The 22,481-nt window shown below is 43.8% G+C and overlaps 2 protein-coding genes and 1 non-coding gene across 3 annotated transcripts in view; 2 read left to right on the forward strand and 1 right to left on the reverse strand.

Annotated features, from left to right (window-relative positions):
• The window catches only part of LOC110317313 (putative DMBT1-like protein), a 126,461-nt gene extending 124,442 nt beyond the window's left edge, over positions 1–2,019 (forward strand). Inside the window, exon 69 of the mRNA XM_029539375.1 lies at positions 1,235–2,019. Coding sequence (XP_029395235.1) covers positions 1,235–1,526 — 292 coding nt within the window. The 3' untranslated portion in view covers positions 1,527–2,019. The remainder of the gene's footprint in view (positions 1–1,234) is intronic.
• Positions 2,020–4,375: 2,356 nt separating this feature from the next.
• On the forward strand, positions 4,376–4,505 carry LOC115062931. Its single transcript, XR_003842837.1, has one exon. It is a non-coding gene; the product is annotated as a small nucleolar RNA SNORA17 (small nucleolar RNA).
• Positions 4,506–6,957: 2,452 nt separating this feature from the next.
• On the reverse strand, positions 6,958–20,897 carry Cuzd1 (CUB and zona pellucida like domains 1). Its single transcript, XM_021218494.1, has 9 exons — positions 20,575–20,897; positions 18,647–18,797; positions 16,213–16,427; positions 14,849–14,999; positions 14,259–14,476; positions 12,914–13,086; positions 9,855–10,246; positions 8,043–8,311; positions 6,958–7,317 (listed from the first exon to the last, which is right to left on the reverse strand). Exons 1-9 carry the CDS (start codon positions 20,654–20,656, stop codon positions 7,145–7,147), a joined length of 1,824 nt encoding a protein of 607 aa, XP_021074153.1. The 5' UTR covers positions 20,657–20,897; the 3' UTR covers positions 6,958–7,144.
• Between the last annotated feature and the right edge of the window lie 1,584 nt (positions 20,898–22,481).

Consider the following 22,481-nt stretch of genomic DNA (forward strand, 5'->3'; position numbering starts at 1 on the left):
TNNNNCAAGGCTTCCCAAACAGTTCTACCAACTGGGGACCAAGTGTTCAAAAATAAGCCTCTAGGGGCCCTTCTCATCCAAACCAGCACAGNCATTCATTTTCACTTCATTCAAAGTAGTCTCAAATTTCTCTTAGGGCATTTTTGAAACATCAGTTACCTTGAAAGTGTACTATTGACTTTCAAGCCTTTGAGAATTTTCCAGAAAGTTTGCTGCCATTGATTTCAAGTTTAATTCCACTGCTACCTGAGAATGTATTTCTCTCCTTTTAAGACTATTAAAGTATTTCCTATGGCCCAGAATGTGATCTGATCAAATGTAAGTTCTCCCCAGACTTATTCTGCTGTTGTGTGATAGACTGTTTAATGAATGTTCAGATCTAGTGGATTAAGTGTGATCCTTAGGCCATCTGTACTCTTATTGACCTTCAACCCGCTAGGTCTATCCATTGATACAGGGATATTGCAGCATCCAGCTATATAGTGGGTTTGTCAGTATCTGAGTACAGTTCTCTGCCTCCCACATTTTAATGCTCTGCTTCTCGGTACATAAACAAGTGTTATATTTGGCTAAAGATTACCCTTCACTTCCATTATCTTGGTTAAGGATCCCTTCTCAGAGGATTGTCCCTTTCCTTTGTTGTTGTTAAATGCCCCTCTTGTCCCTGACAATTCTGTTCTCTTTGAAGTTTGTTCTGTATAAAATGAAAAACTGCTGTACTGTCTTTTCTGCCTTCTCTGGTTCTTTTTTAGCTGCACATTCTACATAACTTCATTTTATCTCTTCTTGACGCACCACCTACACTGCCCTATGGTTTACAATATACTTTCATTGGGTAGTGTTGGGCATTGTACCTGGAGCAAAGGAGATGCCAGCCAAGTACGCAACCACTGACCTGCATTGCCAGTTCTTAACTAATCTACGTACACTTTTAAATGTAGCAACTACTTTGTAATCTTCCCTGTAAGCAAAGTAGAGTAGACCTAGAAGGCACAGGTGGTAGCGAAAACCTTGATCTGTTTTCACTGTTTGTCATTGTTCCCTTCTGTTTATGGCCAGGTATGAGGTTTCCGTTAACAATGGAAACTAGTAGTAGTTGCTTTAGAAAATGGAGGTAGTAGAAAGCATTCCATTTGGGATTCAGAACCTTAGAATCAAGCCTTGTTATGTGGGTTGGGGGAAATTCATGTTGTATATCAGTTAACCTTTTAGGCCTGGGTGTTTCTTCCATCAGCTGCATTAAAGACAGTTCCTACGCCAACCTCCATGCTCCTGAGAAGAACGTGGCCCAGTTCAAGTTCAATGCCTTCAGCTTCCTCAAAAGCTACGATGTGGTCTACCTGCAGTGTAAAGTTGCCGTTTGCCATCCGGGGGATCACTCTCCCCGATGCTCACAAGGCTGTCCAAGTCGGGGAAGGAGAGATGCGGGCTCAGCAGAAGCCAGAGAAGAGAAAACTGGGTATTTCCAAACAGTGGGCCCGCTGAAGATCCACAGAGAAGCTAATCAGAGCAAGGCCCTGGTGTGATCGCTCCCACCTGCTCTCACTAAGTATGCCAGAACACTGCAATCAGGTCCGTAGCTTATCAGCAAGCAGCGTTTGATCACTCAGAAGCCATACAGTGGCCGCATTGTCTACACATCCGTGAAGTCAAGTAGAAGAACCTAAGGGATTCTCTGGGGTTTGTTACTAAATAGATCCTTGAGCACTAACTTCTAGAGCAGTTGCACTGTTTGTATGTAATAATAATAATAATAATAATAATAATAATAATAATAATGCTGATTTTTGTTCTTATTGTTCACTGTATTTGATCACTGTCTTAAAATATACAAAATATTAGGAAAAACAGGGTTGTCTCTCTTTACTCTGTGGCCCATTAAAGATTGTTTTTAAATGTCTGCTTACTATTTGGGTGCTGATAGGTAGGTGGGTCTCTTTATGTTCTTCTGGAAGTGAGGATTCATTTCCAGACCTTGCCAATAATCTTGTAAAAAATAAAGTATTTTCCAGGAAGTCACACTATTTTCTTTAAGTTCTTTTTTAAGCAGAACAATCTTGAACTACACAAGTCATTGACAATGTAAGTCATTGACAACACAAGTCACTGACAATGCAGGTCGCTATGATATAAGACATTGATGATGTTTTAAAAAATGTCATTCAGGCTGGGCATGATGGTACATTCCTTTACTTCCAGCACTCACAAGGCAGAGGCAGCCAGATCTCTATGAGTTCAAGGCCAGCCTAGTCTTCAGAGTGAGTTCTAGGACAGCCAAGGCTACTCAGAGACGCCCTGTCTCAAAAAAACAAAACCAAAAGAAAAAAAAGTCTGATTCAGTTGTTTTGAAGGGAACAGAGCCTAGCTACTGGGGGTCTAGCTCTCAGCTTGCAAATGGGAGGGCTGAAACAGAATCCTAAGAACCCAGTGCCTTCTCTGTGAGCTGCATGTATGTACATAGTCAAGTTCTTAAAACATCTGGGAAACCTGAAAATGATCCAAGAGAGCTGAAGAGCAAACAAGAACAGGTTGGGAACATTCTGTCCCTGAGGCGGGAGGACGGCCTTCACCTTCCCTTTGCTCATTTCCTGAAAGGAGAAACAGCCTGTGCTGTACTCAACACCTTTAAAGTTATCATTGGTTTTTTTGTTGTTTTTTTTTTTCCCTTTGAGACAAGCTCTCCTTGCGTGGCCCAGGTTGGCTTTGAACATGGAACTGTGCTCAGAACATTTTCTTTAAGAACAGGGATTTGAACAGAGGTCTTGTTCTTTCCCATCTGGAAATATTCATTAGAAATGTCTAAAATGAGCCCTCATCTTTCCCCAAGAAATGGCTTCAGTCCTTGTTGCTAAGAAGCATGTGAGAGATAAAATTGCAATAGTTCCTCCTTCTGAGGGGAGAAGGCTGATGTCTGGTGGAACTTGGTGGCTAAATGTACTGAGGCGGAGATTTAACAAACAACTCACATTAATTAAGGATCATTTCGGTTTCATTACAAAAAAACTGTCCTCTGCCCATTACCAGCTTGGTAAGACCAAGGGGCTTTGCCTCCATCTTCTACCAGGGCATGGTGATGTCAAGGAAGGCAGAATGGAGTTTGAGGTGCTCTTCACAGCTAGGGAGCAGTGAGGTCTCTCCTGCGCCTATCAAAAGCTGACCAGGTAGGGTGCCTGGATGTCCACTCCCATTCCTATTTAGAAAGGACCTGGAATCTTTTGTTCTGAGTGGGCCCAGTGGAGAGCCGGGAGTAAGGTGACCATGGGAACAGAAAACACCAGGAAGGCTGGACCACCTCTGTCCCTCTGATTGGCCCGTGCCTGATACCTCATTCCTCTCCTTTTGTTTTAGTGTTTCTGAAATGCTTGGTTAATTAAGTCTCCTGGAGGAAGCATAGAAGTAGATTTGGCTTTGGAAAATGTTTTAGGAAATAAAGATAGAAAATGCCCTTCAAATGGATGGATTCATCCACAAGGCTTCTGGTAGTGGCTAGGGGCTCATAGTGTGGCTACAGGTTCACCAAACACCACGCCCTGGGAATATTTATCAAGACAGCTGCTTTGCCCAAGATCACAGCTCCAGTTGATGAGCTCTTTTCCAAAGATGATTTTTCATAGTGGAGCATGGACGCCCTGGCTGCTAAGAAATTCTCTCATCTTTACTATGTCCCCAAAAAATACAAACTCCCGTCAACCATTTTTTTTTCAAGTTGTAGACACAGAGGGTGAAGTTAACCCAGACTGTATATCTAAACAAGAAAGAGGTAAGGACCAGCACCCAGCCCTTGGACTCCCAGCCTAGGACTTTTGCTCACATTACTGTAATAATTATAACTACACTCTCTACTGAGTCACATTAATAATTTTCTTAGAATGACATATTTGTGCCCAGAGTGTCTCCAAGTATTTATCATGATGGCCAGAGCAGAACATATAATCAACTCCTGATAGTGAGGTGGCTGAAAGGCAGTGACCAGACTAGACCATTCTGCTGTCTTAAGAGCTCAATGTGAGGCTGTAAAAGTTTAGAGCATTTACTGCTCTTGCAGAGGACCCAAGATCAGCTGCCAGTCCCCCGCCTGGCAGCTGATAACTGTCCAGCTTTAGTTCCAGGAGAGCCAACATCCTCTTCTCAGCCTCCTCAGGCACCAGCTCACATGTGATATACATTCAGGGAAAACACTCATACACATGAAGTAAAAATACAACTAAAAAAGCCTATGACTAGTGAAACTTTTTGGTGTTTTTATGTTATATTAAAAAGGAGTTTGGAGTCGTGAGGTTTAGGTTATAAGGATGAACAGAAAGGAGAATCATGACATGAATATTTAGGAAGCCTTTGAAAGATCTCCACCAAGATGTGGAAGAATAAGTGTGCCCCTGCTCCTAGAAGCTTCGCAGGTGTGGCTGCTGTGTCACATGTGCATCGATAGATGACAGAGAGGAGAGTCTATGTCTACACTCAATATTCTGACCTATGAGCATCTGAATGATAAATAGCCTAACACTCCCAGAAAAAAAAAAAAACTGTTCAGAGGTGATCTGAGTCTGGTGCAATGCGGCCCTGACAGCTCCCAGGATGGGGAGCAAGGTGAACACTAGAAGAACTTTACTTTAAGCCCAAGACATATGACCCTTTCATGGAGCCACTCAGGCAGACCAGGCAAGGAACAAGCCCAAAGTGACCTAGGTGCCATGGGGCCTGGACAGGAAGTTAGCCTGAGATGACCACCAGTCTAGTACTTCACAGGCCTGGGAGGGGGCATAGCATCCTGAGACCACTCCTGAGATGACTTCAGACATGCGGGAGTAAGTGGTGGAGGGATGAAAGAGAAAGAGAAACAGAAGGGTGTGTAGTGAGGATCGGCCTGATGTGAGTAGCTGATAATGACACCTGGGACCATGGCGTGCTCATGGCCTGTGCTGCCACTGGAGGTCACATCTGGGTCTGTGACTCTTCAGGAGCCGGGGAGGGGGGGGTCTTCTATCATCCAAGGCTAGGTGGGCATTCTTGGTGTGGGTTGCTGTTTAGGAACATGTGATGTCTGAAGTCTGAAGGCTGTGCAGAACTGGTCCCACCCTTCACCTGGGCATCATGGGAAAACTCACCCTGAGGGCATGCTAGCAGGAGAGTTGACCCCACCCCTTGCCAACTGCAATATTTGGGAGAGTGGCCCCCACATATTGCAGGAGCTGCAGGTAAACCATCACCTGGAATACGAATGTGGGAGACCTGGCCTACCACTCGTCTCTTGGGTAGATGAAGGAGAGATATTTTCTTCCCCACTCGCCTCTCACAACCTGTCATAGGCAGGAGATTTAGACCTGGGGTCATGAGAGCAAGAGAGCTGAGCCTGCACATCACAAAGTGACCAGACATACTATTTATTCATTTCAGCTATCTCCTGTAGCACTCAGGAGAGTAGGCCCTGCACCTCGCCTGGGCAGCACAATGAATATGGAGGGAGAGGGTGAGCCAGCCCCAAGGGTTTGAGTGTGGCAAAGCTGCTTCTTGTCTGCGTGGTAGTGGTGCAGATGAGAGAGACAGTCCTCCTCCCCTCCCTCATCCCTCAATACCTATGGCAGGTAGGAGAGCAGGCCATGTCCGTCACTGACTGCAACACTTGAGAGAACAGGCTGGCACCTTGGCTGGGCAACAGGGTCGAGCTGGCCCTGGTAGCAGGACCAGGCCTGAGGGCATGAGAGCAGGAAAGCAGGTGGGTTGACCAGCTCAGATACCTCTCAGGCCCAGACCCAGGGCTTTGAGTTGGCCCACCCTAACATCTACCCCATTGATGAACTGCTGGAGAGCATGGAGGGGCTGGTCCTACAGTTCCAGAACTACAGGATCTCCGTGACACAGGGCAACAACAGAAGAATATCTGAGAGGAGTCCCAGTGACAATCCAGTATTGGTAGAGTAGCAGAAGCCAAAGGCTTAGTGCCAGACCAACGAGTCATTGCAATGAATATTTTGAAACCAAAGTGTAGGCAAAAGGGTGGAACACACTGTGGGACACACTGTGTCACACTACAACAAACCAAGAGGAAAAAAAAATCTTGTTTGTGGGAGATGTTGCAAGAGTGGGTGGTAGGTACAAGAGGAGGAGGAGATGAGTGGGATTGGGGTGCATGATGTGAAATTCACAAAGAACTAGGAAAATTTTTTTTAAAAAAATGTTTAAAGCCTTACAAACAGTAAATGTGGAGTTTCTGCTTTGTTTTAGGGCTGGAAAATCAGCAAGCCTGTACGGACTGGGGTGGTGTCTTTTATATCTGTTGTATACCAATGGATTTCCTGTAATATCTGGTGTGCGTGATGCACATTTATAGAAGAAAAACATAAGAAAAATGAAAGAAGCAAATGCTGTTGACAATCTGAGATCCCTGTTTAGGTTAATTTGGAACATGAAAGCCTGGGTTGGTTCAGTGGCAAGATGGGGCTGTATTTTTTTTTTCTTTTCTTTTTGTTAAAATGGTGACCTTTGGTATTTAGCAGGTATAGAGCAGCTTGCCTTATAGTCTCCAATAACATCTGCTCATTCTCATGGGAAATAGAAGAGGAGTGGTTTTCCCTCTTAATTCAGAAACTAGTCTGATGGCTCGTCCTACTGTCAGTCTTCTCACCAAAACCCCCTTTGTGAGCTGCACAGGGAAGGGACTCAGACTGCGGGTCAGTGGCAGCTTCAGTGGGCTGGGGCCCACTCCTTCATTTCACTTTCACGTTACTACTTTTATCTTTCAAAGGGTAGAATCTTTGCACTCATCCTTTAAATTTTAGAGATCCACACATTTTATTTAGCACCTAAAAAAGGAGCCGAGCTGGATGTGGGAGCTCACACCTTTAGTCCCAGCACTGGGGATGCAGAGGTAGGATCTCTATGAATTCAAGACTGGCCTGGTCTACACATAGCAAGTTTCAGGCCAATCAGAGCTATAAAGAGATTCTGTCCAAAACAAAGTGACCAGACATACTATTTATTCATTTCAGCTATCCCATAATGAAACACACTGTCACTGTGATTTGAACATGATGGCACACATGTTGCTTTTTAGGCCTTCCTGGTTTATTCTGAACTCGTGTAGGCACAGGGAGCTGTTTCATCAGGCACCCAGGAGAAGACAAGGGGCCTTTCTTGGGGTCCACAGCTAGTAGACCTGCAGCTTTTGGTACCTGTGATCCATCCACCGATTTAGGAAATGCTTCACTGTGGCTATAGCCACAATCACCACATTCAGAGCAAGAACCATGAAGGAAAACAGGTACAGACGGCCGAGGGGCTGGTTCGAAATTTCTGCTTCATGTATTTGAGGCAGAATTCCTGGAATTGGAAATAATTTTAAGTATTAGCATTACAAAATTCTATTAGTATTCATAATGTCAAGTTATATCCTATGACTCTTATGTGTAATTAATAATATGTACTTTTAACTCAATATAGAGAGACAATTCTCAAACATCTAAATTAGTTATATTTAGGTTTTACCTTGGGCCATTTAACCTGCACTGTCTTTGAGTCTTTCCTATGCAGTCTCTCAGGGTTCAGTGTGCCCAGTGGTAGGTTGTCCTATGCTAACATAATATTGTCTATTTTGAAAAGATAGCTTTTTTCCCAAATAGTCTCTGATGTGGGCACCAGTTGCCTTTGTTCCTCATTTAGAAGTTTAAAATAGATTATTTCTAACTTAATTATCTGCTCAAACATCTATAAGAACGAATTGGGAAGCTAAAGGAAAGTTGTTTATAGAAATGGGATTAGTACACATACATTCTTAAATATCTGTCCAAATGGCTGTCCAAATGACATTGTAGTATCATTGTGCTATCCATATAGATGCATATATGAGACTTATTTTATATATATATATATATATATATATATATATATATATATATATATATGAAATATTGATCCTGAGTTCTTAGTCACTCGTTTGCTAGGAATTCTGTGTTAAATGTCTAAACTGTACATCTCAGGAACAAGAGATCTGAGCCACGTTTTACAAGCCACGGCTGTTTTAAAGATCATGAGTAGTGTGCTCTTGCCTGAATCTCCACTTGCACTTCGGTCCCTCTTCAGGCGAATCGGTCCTATAACAGAGTCAGTCTTCCATTTGTAGGAATGAACATCTCGTTTCCTTCTTGGGACACAGCCTTGATTGCAGCGAGATGTGTGGTCATTGGTATCACAGATCAAAATCTTACACTTGAGATACACAGAGGTCAGATGTTTCAAGAATTTAAAGGCATTAAATTGGAACCTTCCATAGTGCCCAGATAAGGGATACACCTTACAGGTCTCATCTCGACTACATCTGGAACAGAATTTTGGGACAGAAGAGAATTTCTCACAGCAGCTTATCCATATTTAAATGAGGCAATATAAGTATGTTCAATGTGTGGATCTAGGAACTCTCTAGAAAGACACCAGTGGTTGTGGGTTTGAGCTGTGGGGGTGGTTCTGAGAAATGTAATAGGGTTCCCACTCTGAAATTCCTGGTCCTGTGAGCTACCAGAATGCACTGGGGCTTGAATGCCTCTCCCAACATGCCATATAGATGCCCAAGTACAACTGATTGCCCATCAATGTTTAGAGGAAAAAAAGACCATGGTGTTTTTTTTCTTTAAAAAAAAAAACTGCATCTGTTTTCTTGAGAAAATCATGTGCTAAGGATGGCACACATTAAGGAGGTTTCCAAGTCTTTCCTGAAAATAGCCAAAATATACAAAAACGGAAACACAAATAGGCCCTTCTAGACAACTTATAAGTGGTTTCTGCCCATTACCACCAAATATTTTATAGTCACATTTAAAATCCAAGGAATATAGAGAGTCTATCTAAATATTTTTAACATGAATTATCTGCAGCTAGTACATAGTAACAATTTTTAAATGATTAGGCTTAACAAAATTCCATACTAGAAAAATGCTTTTATCCATATCTATCTCTATCTCTATCTATCTCTATTTATCTATGCACACACACACACACACACACACACACACACACATATATATATATATATATATATATATATATATATATATANATATATATATATATATATATATATATATATATATATATAGAGAGAGAGAGAGAGAGAGAGAGAGAGAGAGATGGCTGGACATTGTTCAGTCAGTAAAGTACTTGGCACATTGTCATAGGAGCCTGAGTTCAATCCCCTGCACTCACAGACAAGCACACAAGTCTGGCACACTTGCAATCCCCGCGTCAGAGAGGCAGAACCAGGACAATGTCTGATTTTTTTCTGGCTGACAGCCTACCTGAATCCACAAACTCCAGGTTCAGTGAAAGACCCTGTCTCGACAAACAATGAGAGACTGGGGGGGGGGGGTGGATCAGTGGTTAGAGCACCTGTCATGCAAGGACCTACGCGGAAGGATAAGTATGGTGGCCCACATGTAATTTCAGCACTCAGAAGGTGGAGACAGGGAAAACCCCAAAGCAAGCTGGCTAGCCAGAAGGGCCTTCTGGCAAGTTCTACATTCAAATGAGACACAGCCTCAATGAATAAGATGTAGAGTGAGACTCCCAGCATCAACCTCAGGCCTCCATAGGTTCACGCACATGAATACTCACACGTGTCAATACACAAGTTCACATATGTACATGCACATACCACACATATATACAAATATGAAAAAAATAATTAAAAGATAAGTCAGAGAGTCTTTGAGGAAGACAACTGATGTCAGTCTGTAGCTTCACATGTGCACGTGTGCACATTCACCCGCTCACGCACGACACACACACACACACACACACACACACACACACGCATCAGAAAAAGGAAAAGGAAAAAGAATTCTGCCAGTAAATACATGAGTGCATACCCGCTTTTGATTAAGTCATAGGTTGGAGATGCAAAGTCAGATGTAGGAGAAGCTCTGCAAGTATCCAGAAACACCACCAGGCTTGGATCCAAGGTGTACAATGTGGCTTGGACAAAAAGAGTTTGGTTCAAATCTACATAATATGGTGACTCCTGTACAGGGATTTCAAATGAGTCGGACTCATAAAGAGCCAGGCTGGTGTTGTATTTGCCCAGGACACTTTGATTTTGTATGATGTCATCTTCAGTTATGTACATAATCTCCACAGTAGAATTATACTCCATCTCACAGGTCACCACAATCTGTAGGAGCTTCTGTCGGGTGATCAGTGCAGAAACTGGAGACTCGATGAAGGTGATTCTGTTGGTATAACTGATTGCGTGGTCCTCTATCTGCAGAATGGGAAAGAATTCAGATTTTTCTATTTTAATCCATCAATATTGTAGAGTACAGAGAAGGATAAGACTTATTGGTAGCAAGTCATGAGATAACAGCTTTCACGTCAAATACTCTCAACCTAAAATGTAATTTACTGCAGGGGCTGACCTGCAGAAGGAAGAGAGTGAAAGATACAGCTTGTATTAGAAAGACTGAAAGATTGAATTGGGTAGATTGCAACTTTGTAGCTCTTTTTTTTTTTTTTTTTTTTTTTTTTTTTTTTTTTTTTTTTTTCAAAGTTTCAAATGGTTTTTTTTTTTTTTTTTTTTTTTTGGTTTTTCAAGACAGGGTTTCTCTGTGTAGCCCTGGCTGTCCTGGAACTCACTTTGTAGACCAGGCTGGCCTTAAACTCAGAAATCTGCCTGCCTCTGCCTCCTGAGTGCTAGGATTAAAGGCGTGCGCCACCACATCCAGCACTAGCTCTTTTAAGACTTTAAACTCATCATATCAGGCCTGTTGGCACAGGCTCCTAGGCAGGCTGAGGCAGAAGGATCACATTCAAAGCCTACCTGAGCTACTGCTAGGCCGCCATGGCCTTAATAAGGACAGAGTGACATGGTTCCTGCCCCTGGAACAGGGCCAGCAGGTATGGGCCTCCACAAATGTCAATAGCTGCTGTGGGCATAAGGCTTGTTTGTATAATAATGTACATATTTTATGTTCCTCCTTCAAGGAATGTCCTCATTGTTAATGACTCCTTGATAAACAGAGAGCACAAGTCACGGAGGTGAAGGTGTGGCTAATGTCTTGGCAAAATGGTAAACACTGGGACCTTCAGGAACAGCCTGTAAGGCTGTAGAAAAGAACTCTAAAAACACGAGTTCAAATATATATAATTTCTCAAAAAATAAGGATGCAATATGAATTATATGAGGGGTTTTACAAATCTAAAGGAACAAAAGCTTTTGTGAGTCAACTTGTCAGAAAGATACAAAGTAGATAAAGAGATTCAGGGAATGATAATTGCAGGAGCTCCCACCCAGCTAAGTTTTTCAGACAGATTTCTGAGTTCAGGGTAGGCCCTAGACAAAGCAGGGTTAGACCCAGGTATGGAGAAATGGTAATTTCACAATGGGGGTCTACCTAGCTAGTTTATCATCTATGTCTAAGAGAGGCAGGCAGATCTCTGAATTGCTTTGCAATGTTAAAGGAGATGTGTGCTTGCTGTCTCCTAAGAATTAAGGGACTGGAGTTACAAGGTACTGATTCATAGGATAATCAAAATGGAACCTGGAGTAAATGACTGGATTGATATGTAAAATGAAAGACTGAGCTTTTGATCTGCAAGAGATGAGCTATTCATAGATTTTTTTTAAGAGAGAGAGAGAGAGAGAGAGAGAGAGAGAGAGAGGCAGAGGCAGAGACAGAGACAGACAGAGAGAGAGCACGTGCTCCTTGAAGAAGGAGCATGAGCAGAACAGAGAGAGCTCTGTCTGAAGACCTCCAGAGAGAGCAGAACATAGAACAATATGGAAAGCTGTCTCGAGCAGAGCATAGGTCATCAGCGTGGACCCATGATTTGACTTCGAGTCCTTTATTTTGCTTCTCCCAGACACCCCTTCCAGAACCCTTCTCCAGGACAAGGCTGGTCCTTGGCAAGCTACAGAGTTCAAGTTATGCCTGGCAACTCAGTGAGATCCTGTTTTTTTGAAACATAAGATAAGAGGAAGACTGAGAATACAGCTAGCTTGCCCAGCGTGTGTGAGGCCCTGGAGAAGACTGAACTCTACAACATGTTCCCTCTGTAGAGAGGCCTAAGTTGGTGTGTCTAACCAGGCAGATTCCCAAATGTACACAGATGGAAGCTAGGCCTTGGTACACCATAGACATCTGTGAAATAATAAAACCTGTGTGTTCGTTTTTTGGAAGAAATAAATAAACAAAAGAAAATATTTATTTTTTATCAACTCCTCTGGTCTAGCATCCATCCTCAGTCACAAAGTGATTTAAGTTTACAGTATGTATATTAAGGGGCCTAAGAGTGTTGACAGTGCTTAAGATCTTAAATGGTATTTCTAAATCATGCAGACCAAATCATAGACTTACAACTCTTAATACCTAAAATATGATTTTGCTTTCTGCCTTTTCAAGGATAATAAGATCTTAAACCCAACTCAATTTTACCAAATACAAAATGGTGATATTCTGCACAACTTTTCCCAGTAGGCTAAGAAACCCTGACCACCAAAGATGTTCCAAGTCTCTCTAGTGAGGCTTCAGAGCTCGCTGCCTTCTGTAAAAAGCCAGCCATCCTCCAGTTCCCCTGCAAATGAATAAGACAAGCTTGCCTTCATGTGTGAGTGAACGTGTACACAGCTATAAGCATGCTTTCGTGTGTGAGTGAATGTGCACACAGCTATAAGCATGCCTTCGTGTGTGAGTGAACATGTACACAGTTATAAGCATGCCTTCGTGTGTGTGTGTGTGTGTGAACGTTTACACAGCTATAAGCATGCCTTCATGTGTGAGTGAATGTGTACACAGCTATGTTCATGCCTTCCCAGTCCAACCATGTGTATCCGCTGTGGTTTGTGAAAGATACAGCAAGTTTCATACCTGCGCATCACCATGTGGCACATCTGCCAGCATTTGACAGCACCCAACTATGGGTTTCACAGTACCTTTTTGACTGTACCGCATTCGTGCAGAGGGATAGAGAACTCTATGACATTTGATACACTCGGTCTGCAAGTTGGGTCATTTAGCTGAAAATTGCTCTCATTGTAGTTGAGTGACGGTAGGTATGATTTGCTTATGATGACTCTCATCTTGTCAGGAGCACAACTTAAAGATGCTATCAAGAAAAGGGGGAAAGAATGATCACATTTGGGCCAGCTAGGAACTTTGCATTTTTAAAACCTACATGTTCAGACTATTCCATAAAAAGTTTAACCTGCTGGGACTGGTGCCAGACACCTTTACTTCTAGCAGCTAGGAGGTAAAGGTACGTGGATCTGTGTGAATTCTAGGTCAACACAGTGAGTTCCAGGATAGCTGGGGCTACATGGTGTCAAAAAGAAAAGGACAATAACAGCAACAAACAACCTGAACCCTCTGTGCTGATAATATGGCTGCCAGTAAGAGAACTTTCTGCCCAAGCTTGATAGCCTGAGTTAGAGTGCCCAGCACCCCCATTAAAGCCAAGTATGGCTGTGTATGTTCCTGTAACCCAAGCACTGTTGGGAACTGAGACAGGAGGATCACTAGGGTTGGCTGGCTGTCAGCCTACCTCCAGGTTAAGACCTTGTCTCAGGGGAACAAGGCAGAAAGTGCAAGAGCAGGACACCCAATGTCCTCCTCTGGCCTCTACACACACACACACACACACACACCACCACCACCACCACCACCACCACCACCACCACCATCACCACACACCATGAATGCACGACCACTCTCACATACAATAAATAAATAAATATCTGAACTCACAATACATTAAATGGTAGGTGGAAGATTGGCACAGCCTAGTAGTTGGTGAGCTTTTTACAGTGCCCACTGCTACCTTGTCTAGAGCTATATTCAATACATCTGATTTAGTTGTATAATCTATACGTCTGATTACAGTTACATTACTTTCCCCCTCTTTTCCTTTCATCCCTAGGCCCTTCCCAAGTGCCCCCTTCTAATTCTTTTCATGTCCCCAATTCTAAATTCATAGCCTCCTCTTACCCAATTATTATTGTTACATTTCTTTAAAACTATGTCGTTACAGAAGACATTAAGCCAACCAGATCTTGGGTTCTACAGAAATCATTTTCAGCTTAATGGAGTCATTCACTTCCTCCTGTAGTAAGTAAGCAAGGCACAGGGTGGATCCTCAAGTCTCTGGGTTAGCTATCTTCCCAAGTACATGTGACAGGTTAGCAGACAAGGCTAGCCACGATCAGGCTAAGAATTTAGGAGAAGGCTCTATGTTAAGTACTCATCAGAGCTCCAAATAGCTGAGGTCATGCAAAGACTTACTAGCGTTGAGGTCTTCTATGTAAACTGAAGTGTAGGAAGCAGAAAAGCCTTTGTAGGAATTGGAATAATCTGTAGACAGCACGACAGTCATGGCATCAGAGGAAGATTCGAAGGTAGGTTTCCCACGGCCGCAGAGCTGTTTGAGCAGGCCAGACGTGGTGGAGGGGCCATCGTAGATTGCGATGAAATCATACCTGCAGTGTTCATCCATCTCTAGTCTAAGAAAGACAGCCTCTGCTGTAAGAGCTTTTCAAACAGATTCAGTTCTGTTTTTTTTTTTTTTTTTTTGGTTTTTTTTTTGTTGTTGTTGTTCTTTGTTTTTTGTTTTTTTAATCATTCCTTCTAAAGTAATGAAGGATTTTTTCCCTTGCAATGACATCTCAGATTTATGATGGCAGACCTGGAACTTTGTCAGTCCCTTTGTGGTGCCTCAGAATTCCATAAAAATAGTCAACAGCACTAATAAGTGTGTTTCTTTCTACAGTGCTGCTCAGAAAAGTACCTACATGTGGGAGCATGTGATTTTTTTTTTCTACCCAGGTTGGTCCCCCGGTGGCTTGTGGGTCACTACGGTAGACCACAATACTTACAAGAGATCTGTAAATTTCAATTTTATCTTATAGCCTTTCTCTACTTGTATGTGCCAGACACAATATGCCAGCTCGGGGTGTGGCTTTGGATAATTGGGGCTGCTGAAGGATCCTTCCAATGCTCTGAGGTAACCACCGCAGTCTGGAATAACTAGAAAGATAACACAAAGATGAGTGGATGTCTCTGTGACAGATGGAGTTTAACATTTCCTCTCTGAGTGTCACACCATCCTTGTCTTCTCTGTGGGTCACACTGGAGGTTTTCTTCTTCTCTTAGCATCAGACCTTTTGCCTTGGGGCACCTGAGAGCATGGCGCTGCCCTGCTGTCAAATCATACTAAAGTGACTGAACTGGCTACAGAGGCCCTCCACCACCTGGATTGAGCTCCAGAAAGTAGTCACACTCTTGGGGTGAGTGCTGGAGGCTCCTCACCCACTATCACTGTCCAGGCTCACTGGTTATCACCAAAGGAGCTGTTGTTCTAAACTGCCCTTTCTTAACATGTCTGCTAGGGCTTCAGTATAGAGTCCTCTGCTAGTCTCTCCTCAGGCTAATCAAAGTTCAGCTTGGACATAACCTTCCTCCATCCTTCCCTGCCATGGTAGGTACTGTAGTGGGCAACATTGCAAATAAACAGAGAAGCAAATGGAAGACCCCTATGTTGGTATGAAATAGTTTAGGTTGGTGGACTTGTAGGACCCAGGTTAAGTAGGGTCTCCACGTCAGGTGTGAGGAGGTAGCCTGTGCCCAGCTCCAGAAGAGCTTGATGTCTCTACCTTGTTGGTTCTGTAGCACAAAGATATCAGTGTCAAGATCAGATCTTCTAGAAAACCAGAGTGAAGCTCGCCTTATGAACCTGCTGGCTCAAGCCCATGGCATTCTACCTGAGGTAAAACTGGAATTGGGGGCCAGCGTCATAGAATTGTGCAGCACCTGAGTACCCTAAAACTGGCTCAGCCTCACCCACATTTGCTTGGTTGTCAGAATCACCCCCAAGAACTTGATAGATATGAAATCTCAAGAGCCTCAAACCACATCTAATGACTGTCCCAGAGGTCTCAAGGTCATTAAACAGGCTGAACAGAGCCCTTTGGGCTCAGACACAGTGCCTGCTAACCTGGAGCTGTGTGGTGAACCAGGGGACAGATTATAGGAAAAGCATCAAGAGCTTCCCAAGAACCAAAGAATCAGATTTCAAAGATGGCAACTGAACACGTGACTCTTCTGGGCATGGCACTGAAGAACTGCCTATCCACCAGAGAAGACTGAGGGAACAGACTCAAGAGCACAGTGTCCCCAGCAGGAGCTGGTGTGATCTGTGCTTGCAGAGGGCAGGGGAAAGAAAGTGTCATGGACAACTTACTGGTATCAGAGGAGAAGAAATAGTAGAAGATAAAGACACTCCTTGTGAACCTTGTCCAGTCAGTGACTATCTGAAATGTCAGCGAACTGGATGATGATTCAAACACAGGCACGAAGTCATTTCTGCTGCAGGCCTTCCCTAGCAGAGGCCCACTGATGGATCTTCCATCAAACACCTTAATGTTTTCACTTTCACACCTGACGCTTGGATCCAACCTGGGAACAGAACACACCTGTAGTTGGAGAAGAACCACTAGCGAAGTGGCTTTTCAAAGGCATTATTCCCTGTTTGCATTAGCACAAGAGTTTATTAAGGGAGGGCAATCTGGTTCATTTAAAAGTCATGAGCTCCATCCCTTTTCAAGATCAATCAAACCACAATCTTTTTTTTCCAATTTTTTATTAGGTATTTACTTCATTTACATTTTAAATGCTATCCCCAAAGTCCCCTATACCCTCCCCCCCTGCTCCCCTACCCACCCACTCCCCCTTCTTGGCCCTGGTGTTCCCCTGTACTGGGGCTTATAAAGTTTGCAAGACCAAGGGGCCTCTCTTCCCAATGATGGCTGACTAGACCATCTTCTGCTACATATACAGCTAGAGGCACGAGCTCAGGGGGTACTGGTTAGTTCATATTGTTGCTCCACCTATAGGGTTGCAGACCCCTTCAGCTCCTTGGGTACTTTCTCTAGCTCCTCCATTGGGGACCCTGTGTTCCATCCAATAGCTGGCTGTGCAAACCACAATCTTAATGGGCTCAGGAAAGTAAACTAACTTGAAGCACTTTATACTTAGTAAATGAACAAAAACAGGCATAGAATTCAGGGCTGCATTCCTCCTTCTCTTCCTCCTCCTCCTCCTCCCATCACCCCTGTTCCCTGAGACTGCATGGTGACTGGTTAGTATAGATCTTTCTAATTTAGAATCCAACCTCTCTGATATTTGATATCTAAGCTTGAACAAACAACTCCTCCTCCATGGTCACCTCCCAGTGAAGCATCCCCCAGCTGCCTCTTCCTCCCCACCAAATGCTCATTCTGGAGGATGGTCCAATGCTCTGCACTGAACAGGGCAGCCCAGGATTTCTGTTTTCTGTGCACACCATCAGGCTCTTTCCAAACACCCAAGAGGATCTACGTCCAAGACTGCTTTGAGAATCTTAACTCCCTTCCACCTCAAGCACTTCCCTGATGTATATATAGCTTTGGACCAGGAACTTACCATGCTTGACCTGTTTCCTCTTCTGTACAAGGTTTTGTATTTTGCCATTTTAGCATGATGAACCTTCCATGGGCTTCATACACAAGAAGTTGCCCCAATAAATGACTTCTTTCTATTGAGTTTTGCTCTAACCACAATCCTGCATTCTCTCTCTCTCTCTCTCTCTCTCTCTCTCTCTCTCTCTATATATATATATATATATATATATATATATATATATATATATATATATATAAAACAGGGGAAGAGGGTATAGGTTTCTAGTGTTCTAGAAAGTCAGTGAGTTGCTGTCTTTGCATTTGACTGAAGGTCAGTCAATTCCAGCTTCTGTAATGTAGCGCCCTCTGGTTCTCCAAGTATGGTGGCAGGAACAGCAGGATCAGAGTGACTTGAAAATGTTTCTTATGCAGATTTTTCAGGCTCCACCCATCTTATTTAGATAGTATAGCCCCCAGCCCAGCCCAGCATGTCCACTTTGATGAGCCCTCTTGGTGAATCTGACAGCTACTATGGAGCAGAGCAAGAACCATCTACTTTAGGAGTCCTGGAGCAAGAATGCTGGGATTCTATTCCCTTCTTGGACTAGTGGCCTTGGTCCAGAAAGTGGCTTCTCTGAGCTTTCTTATCTACTGAATTAGGTTGTACCTTTTGCAGAGGGGTGTTGAGAAATCAATTGGGGCAGATCTTATGAAGTCCCAAGGCTTTGTAGTACGGAGTCTCAAGTCTTAGCATGGCATCATCAAGGCATACAGTACATGTATGCTGTTTTTAAAATAGAATTTCAAAAACTATCAAGGCTAGGACCCATCCTCTGAGACTCTGATCTAACTGCCCAGGGTGCGCCCTAGGAAACTTCCATTATGGCTCTAACTGAGGCCAGAATTTGGAGCTAGAGTTTAAGATTTTTAAGACCTACAGTCTAGCAGTAAATAGCTGGGTACCAACCTTGATCAATGTATACACTTTTTGATGAACCTCCACAAGCTATCAAGCTCCTTGTCCTGTAGCTCTAGCACTGGCCTCATAGGCACTGTATGACCCAGATTTTTGCATTCCAGCCTTTGGTGATGACCAGTGGCCATAACCGTTATTATCGTCATCCTGGGGATCACATCAGACTCGGGAAGCAGCTGAGTTCCCTCTTCAGAGAGCTCATCTCCCACCCCAACATGGCTAGACTCAGCTCCTTCCTTGAGAAACTGTAGCCTACTTACTTGATGTAGGAGATGATGATTCTGATGCTCCTGTTTTCAGGTCTCTCTATGGTCCAAGTGCAGTTCTCATCAGCATTGGGCTGAAGGAGCAGGGCTTTGTGGGTCTCTCCCAGATTGGCCCCTCCCAGATTGGCTGTGCATCTTGATTTGCCTGGTAGATACCATAGTTGGCACTAAGGAAAGGAGCAGTGCCTGTCTCCCAGCAGGCACTAGGACTCAACCTCCCACAGGAAGGGGAAGTAGATGCCCAACATATAACGAATGCCACAATTTGTGATGTGCTTTTATTTGATTATAGTTTTCTCTCCCTTAAGGTGTTGATATATTTTGCTTTCTAGGTTTTTAGGATTTTGCTGTTGTTTGGGGCTTGGGGGTTGTTTTGAGAAAGAACTTAAAGTGGGGTGGATGGGGAGTAGACAAGGATCTGGAAGGACTTGGAGGAAGAATATGATCAAAATACGTTTAAATTTAAAAATTGTTACCTGGCAGTGGTGGCACACACCTTTGATCCCAGTGGTTGGGAGGCAGAGGCAGGCGGACCTTTGTGAGCACAAGACCAGCCTGGTCTACAGATTGAGTTCCAGGACATCCCAGGACTACACATTGAAACTGTCTCAAAAGGTGTTTTACATAACAAAAAAAATTATGGGACAAAAAAGATGGGGCCAGTGAGATGGTTCAGTGTGTAAAGGCACACGTTGCCAAAGCTGACAACTCATATCCAGTCCACGAACCCACGAGGTAGGAGAAAACCAACTTCTGGAAGTTATCCTCTGACCTTCACTTGAGTACTGTAAGATGTGAGTACGTGCGTACTTGAGCACACACAATAAATAAATGTAAAAAGAAAAAAGTTTAAAGACCAGAAACCAAATAAAAAACGAGGAAAGGAAAATGTGGAGGCACACATTTGTAACTGCATCATTCGGAAGGCTGAAGGAGGAGGCTCCCATGCAGAGAGGCCAGTCTGAGATTTGTAGAAAGACCCTGACTCCCTCTGCCGCTCCCTCTCCCTCTCTTCCTCTCCCACCCCCGTGTGTGTGTCTGTCTGTCTGCCTCTCTCTTTGTCCAGCAAGGACAAGAATAGACACATTTTCCAAAAAAGACTGATAAAACCCCTACGTACTTAGAAAGAAACCTCCATATGTTCTCTTTCATCCATGGCTGATGAATGAACGATCTATCTATCTATCTTTACCTAAGAATAACTAGGTCTACATTTCTCAGGAAAAAGAAAGCAAAGATAACAGAAGAGATGGCACAGTCCCACCCACCCAGGGGCAGCATCTTTATTAAAACCTTCTGCAAATTCATCTGTCTTTTCCTTTCCTCCTCTCTTTTTGATTTAAAAGATGTTCTGTGCATAGTTATAGACATAAATGGTATCATATTGTAAAACTTTAGGCATTTTCCCTCTTAACAGAGACCATTTCTTGTAGATGTAATATTTTAGAACTTAACAGATAGTTTCTCTGTTATTGGTTTGCCCTTTTAAAAAATCAGCAACTGAAACTTACATTTTTTATAAGAATTAGGCCAATATCTATTCTTGTAGGGATCATTTTCCTAAGATATGCATTAAAAGTGAAATTGTGTAGCCCAGGCTGGCCTCGAACTCGTGATTCTCTTGCCTCTGCCTCCTACAGTAAATCCTACCAGTGTGTGGCACCACAACCGGCACATTTGAAATGTAAATATAGAAAATATCTAATAAAAAAAAGTGAAATTGTGTGTGCCTTTTTTTTATTTCAATGACCATGGCCATATGGGCCTTAATGAAATGACTATTAAGCCCAGAGAGCACAAGGGTGAGTTCTTCTCTGTGTTGAGAGTAGTGGCAGATACGAAAGCTTTCCAAATTTTGGGAGAAGCCTGGTAAAAGCCAGTCTTCTTTGTTTGAGTTGAAGAATCTGGCTCAATTTTCTTACCTTCAGCCTCTGTAGAATTCAGCTGTGCCCCACAGGAGACAGCTAAAATGGCCCAAATGAAGAGTCTTCCAGTGAGCTCCATCTTCACACGGTGCTTCAGGGCCCTCACCCTCAGGCTTCTTATAATTTTCAGTTTTCTAAGCTTCCTGGTATCTAGGGAAACGTGTCAGTTTGGCCATCCCAGGGGTGGTGCTGGTGAGAACTCCACAGCTGAGGAGCTGCATCCTGGCCAGCAGTTCCTAGTACTGAGCTCAGTCTTCCAGGTCACTCCTTGAAGGGCTATGAGCCAGCCAGCCCAATTCTGCACAGGGCTCAGCAGCTACATAGCAGTTTCTCTGGCCTTGAAACTGCTCTTGAACTCGAGCCTTGACCCTGTCTGTGCAGGTCATGAATTAAGGAGCACTGCTCCATGATCCAAAGCTCAGCAAGCCAGGGGATAGCAAACTCTTGGACCCAGATGGGCCCTCAGATGCCTACAGGAGGCTGACCCAAGGGGTAGGGGAGGGACAAAGGATGTGGAAGAAAAGACAATGTAGGTCAGATCTCCCTGCAACCCTGCAAGGATTCCTGACCCCTGTCCCTCTGAAGAAGCTAACATGGATGGATTAGAATCCCTTGGGCACTGAGCTCGTACCTCAGAGATAGAAGTCCTGGTGTCCAACATGAGACTAGGGAGAAGAGTGTGCATGCGAAAGGGCCTGCCCATTCACTCATTCATTCATTCATTCATTCACTGAGCAAGTTTTCATTGCTCACTGTCCTAGGATGTGGGAATACAGAGCTGAGTACAAGATATGTAGACTGTACTCTTATGGAACCTTTAGTCCAAATGGTGGAAACATAATGAATTAATCACAATTCATACAGGGGCAAGTGTGTTGAGTGTGCTACTGGGAGATCGGATAAAATGTGGCAGCCTTGGGTGGGAAAGAATGCAAATTAGAGCAAATGGAAGGCAGAGAAAAGTTCAGTCTTGTTCTAATCTCAGGTGGAACTTTTCAGTGAATGGCCAGTTCTAGGTATAGTGGCTACAATGAGAATGGCCCCATAGACTCATGTAATTGAATTCTTGGTCCCCAGCTGCTAGAATTGTTTAGGAAGGATTAGGAGGTATGGCCTTGTTGGAGGAAGTGTGCCACTGGGGGTGGGCTTTCTGCCTCATGCTTGTGGACCAGGTGTAAGCTCTCAGCTTCTGCTTCATTGCCCTGCCTGCCTGCCTGCCTGCCTGCCTGCCTGCCTGCCTGCCTGCCTGCCTGCCTACAGCCATGCTCCCCACCATGATGGTCACTGACTCACCCTCTGAAACTGTAAGCCCCAATCTTCTATAAGTTGCCTTGGTCATGGTGTCATATCCTAGCAACAGAAAAGTAACTAAGACACTAGGAATCACACAGGAGCTCCTTGAAGATCAGGGTGAGGCAAGGTCACCTAGAATGGGGCCTTCCTTGTACCCCACCACTCTTCTATGCTGATCCCCATTCTCTGAAGCCCAGGCTTCCTCGTTCAGCCCTGGACTGTGACTTGGGGAGGATATCCTCACCTGTGCCCCCAGGGAATCCACTCCTGGTGATCCCTGGGTCAGGCATTAGCCCCATTCCCTAGGCTGCAGCAACAAGGTGGCTCCAAAGGTACTGAGGCGCTTGAGAACTCTCCAGATCCTACACAACTCTCCTGGATTCCTATCTACACAAGTAGCCACATATGAGGCAGGGACATAGTATTGATGTGGGGTATGTGGGTCCTTCTAATTACTAAGAAGTATTCACGACCAGCTATATCTGTATATAATCATTCTGGGCCTTGCCTCAATCACTCCTCCCTCCCAGAACTGGCATCTCTTCACTCCTCTGTCCCTGATCATGTGAAGGCTTTGTAGTCACACCAGGAAGGGGCATGGTAGACACAAA

Source organism: Mus pahari, chromosome 1, assembly GCF_900095145.1.
Source record: "Mus pahari chromosome 1, PAHARI_EIJ_v1.1, whole genome shotgun sequence".
In the NCBI taxonomy this organism is placed as follows: domain Eukaryota; kingdom Metazoa; phylum Chordata; class Mammalia; order Rodentia; family Muridae; genus Mus; species Mus pahari.

Coding starts and splice junctions, on each gene's coding strand:
- Cuzd1 (XM_021218494.1), bottom strand. CDS start 20,656: ATGGAGCTCACTGGAAGACTCTTCATTTGGGCCATTTTAGCTGTCTCC. Junction 14,477..14,848: donor TTGAAATTTACAGATCTCTT/GTAAGTATTGTG, acceptor TGTCTTTCTTAG/ACTAGAGATGGATGAACACT. Junction 7,318..8,042: donor AAGTGCAAGTGGAGATTCAG/GCAAGAGCACAC, acceptor TTCCAATTCCAG/GAATTCTGCCTCAAATACAT.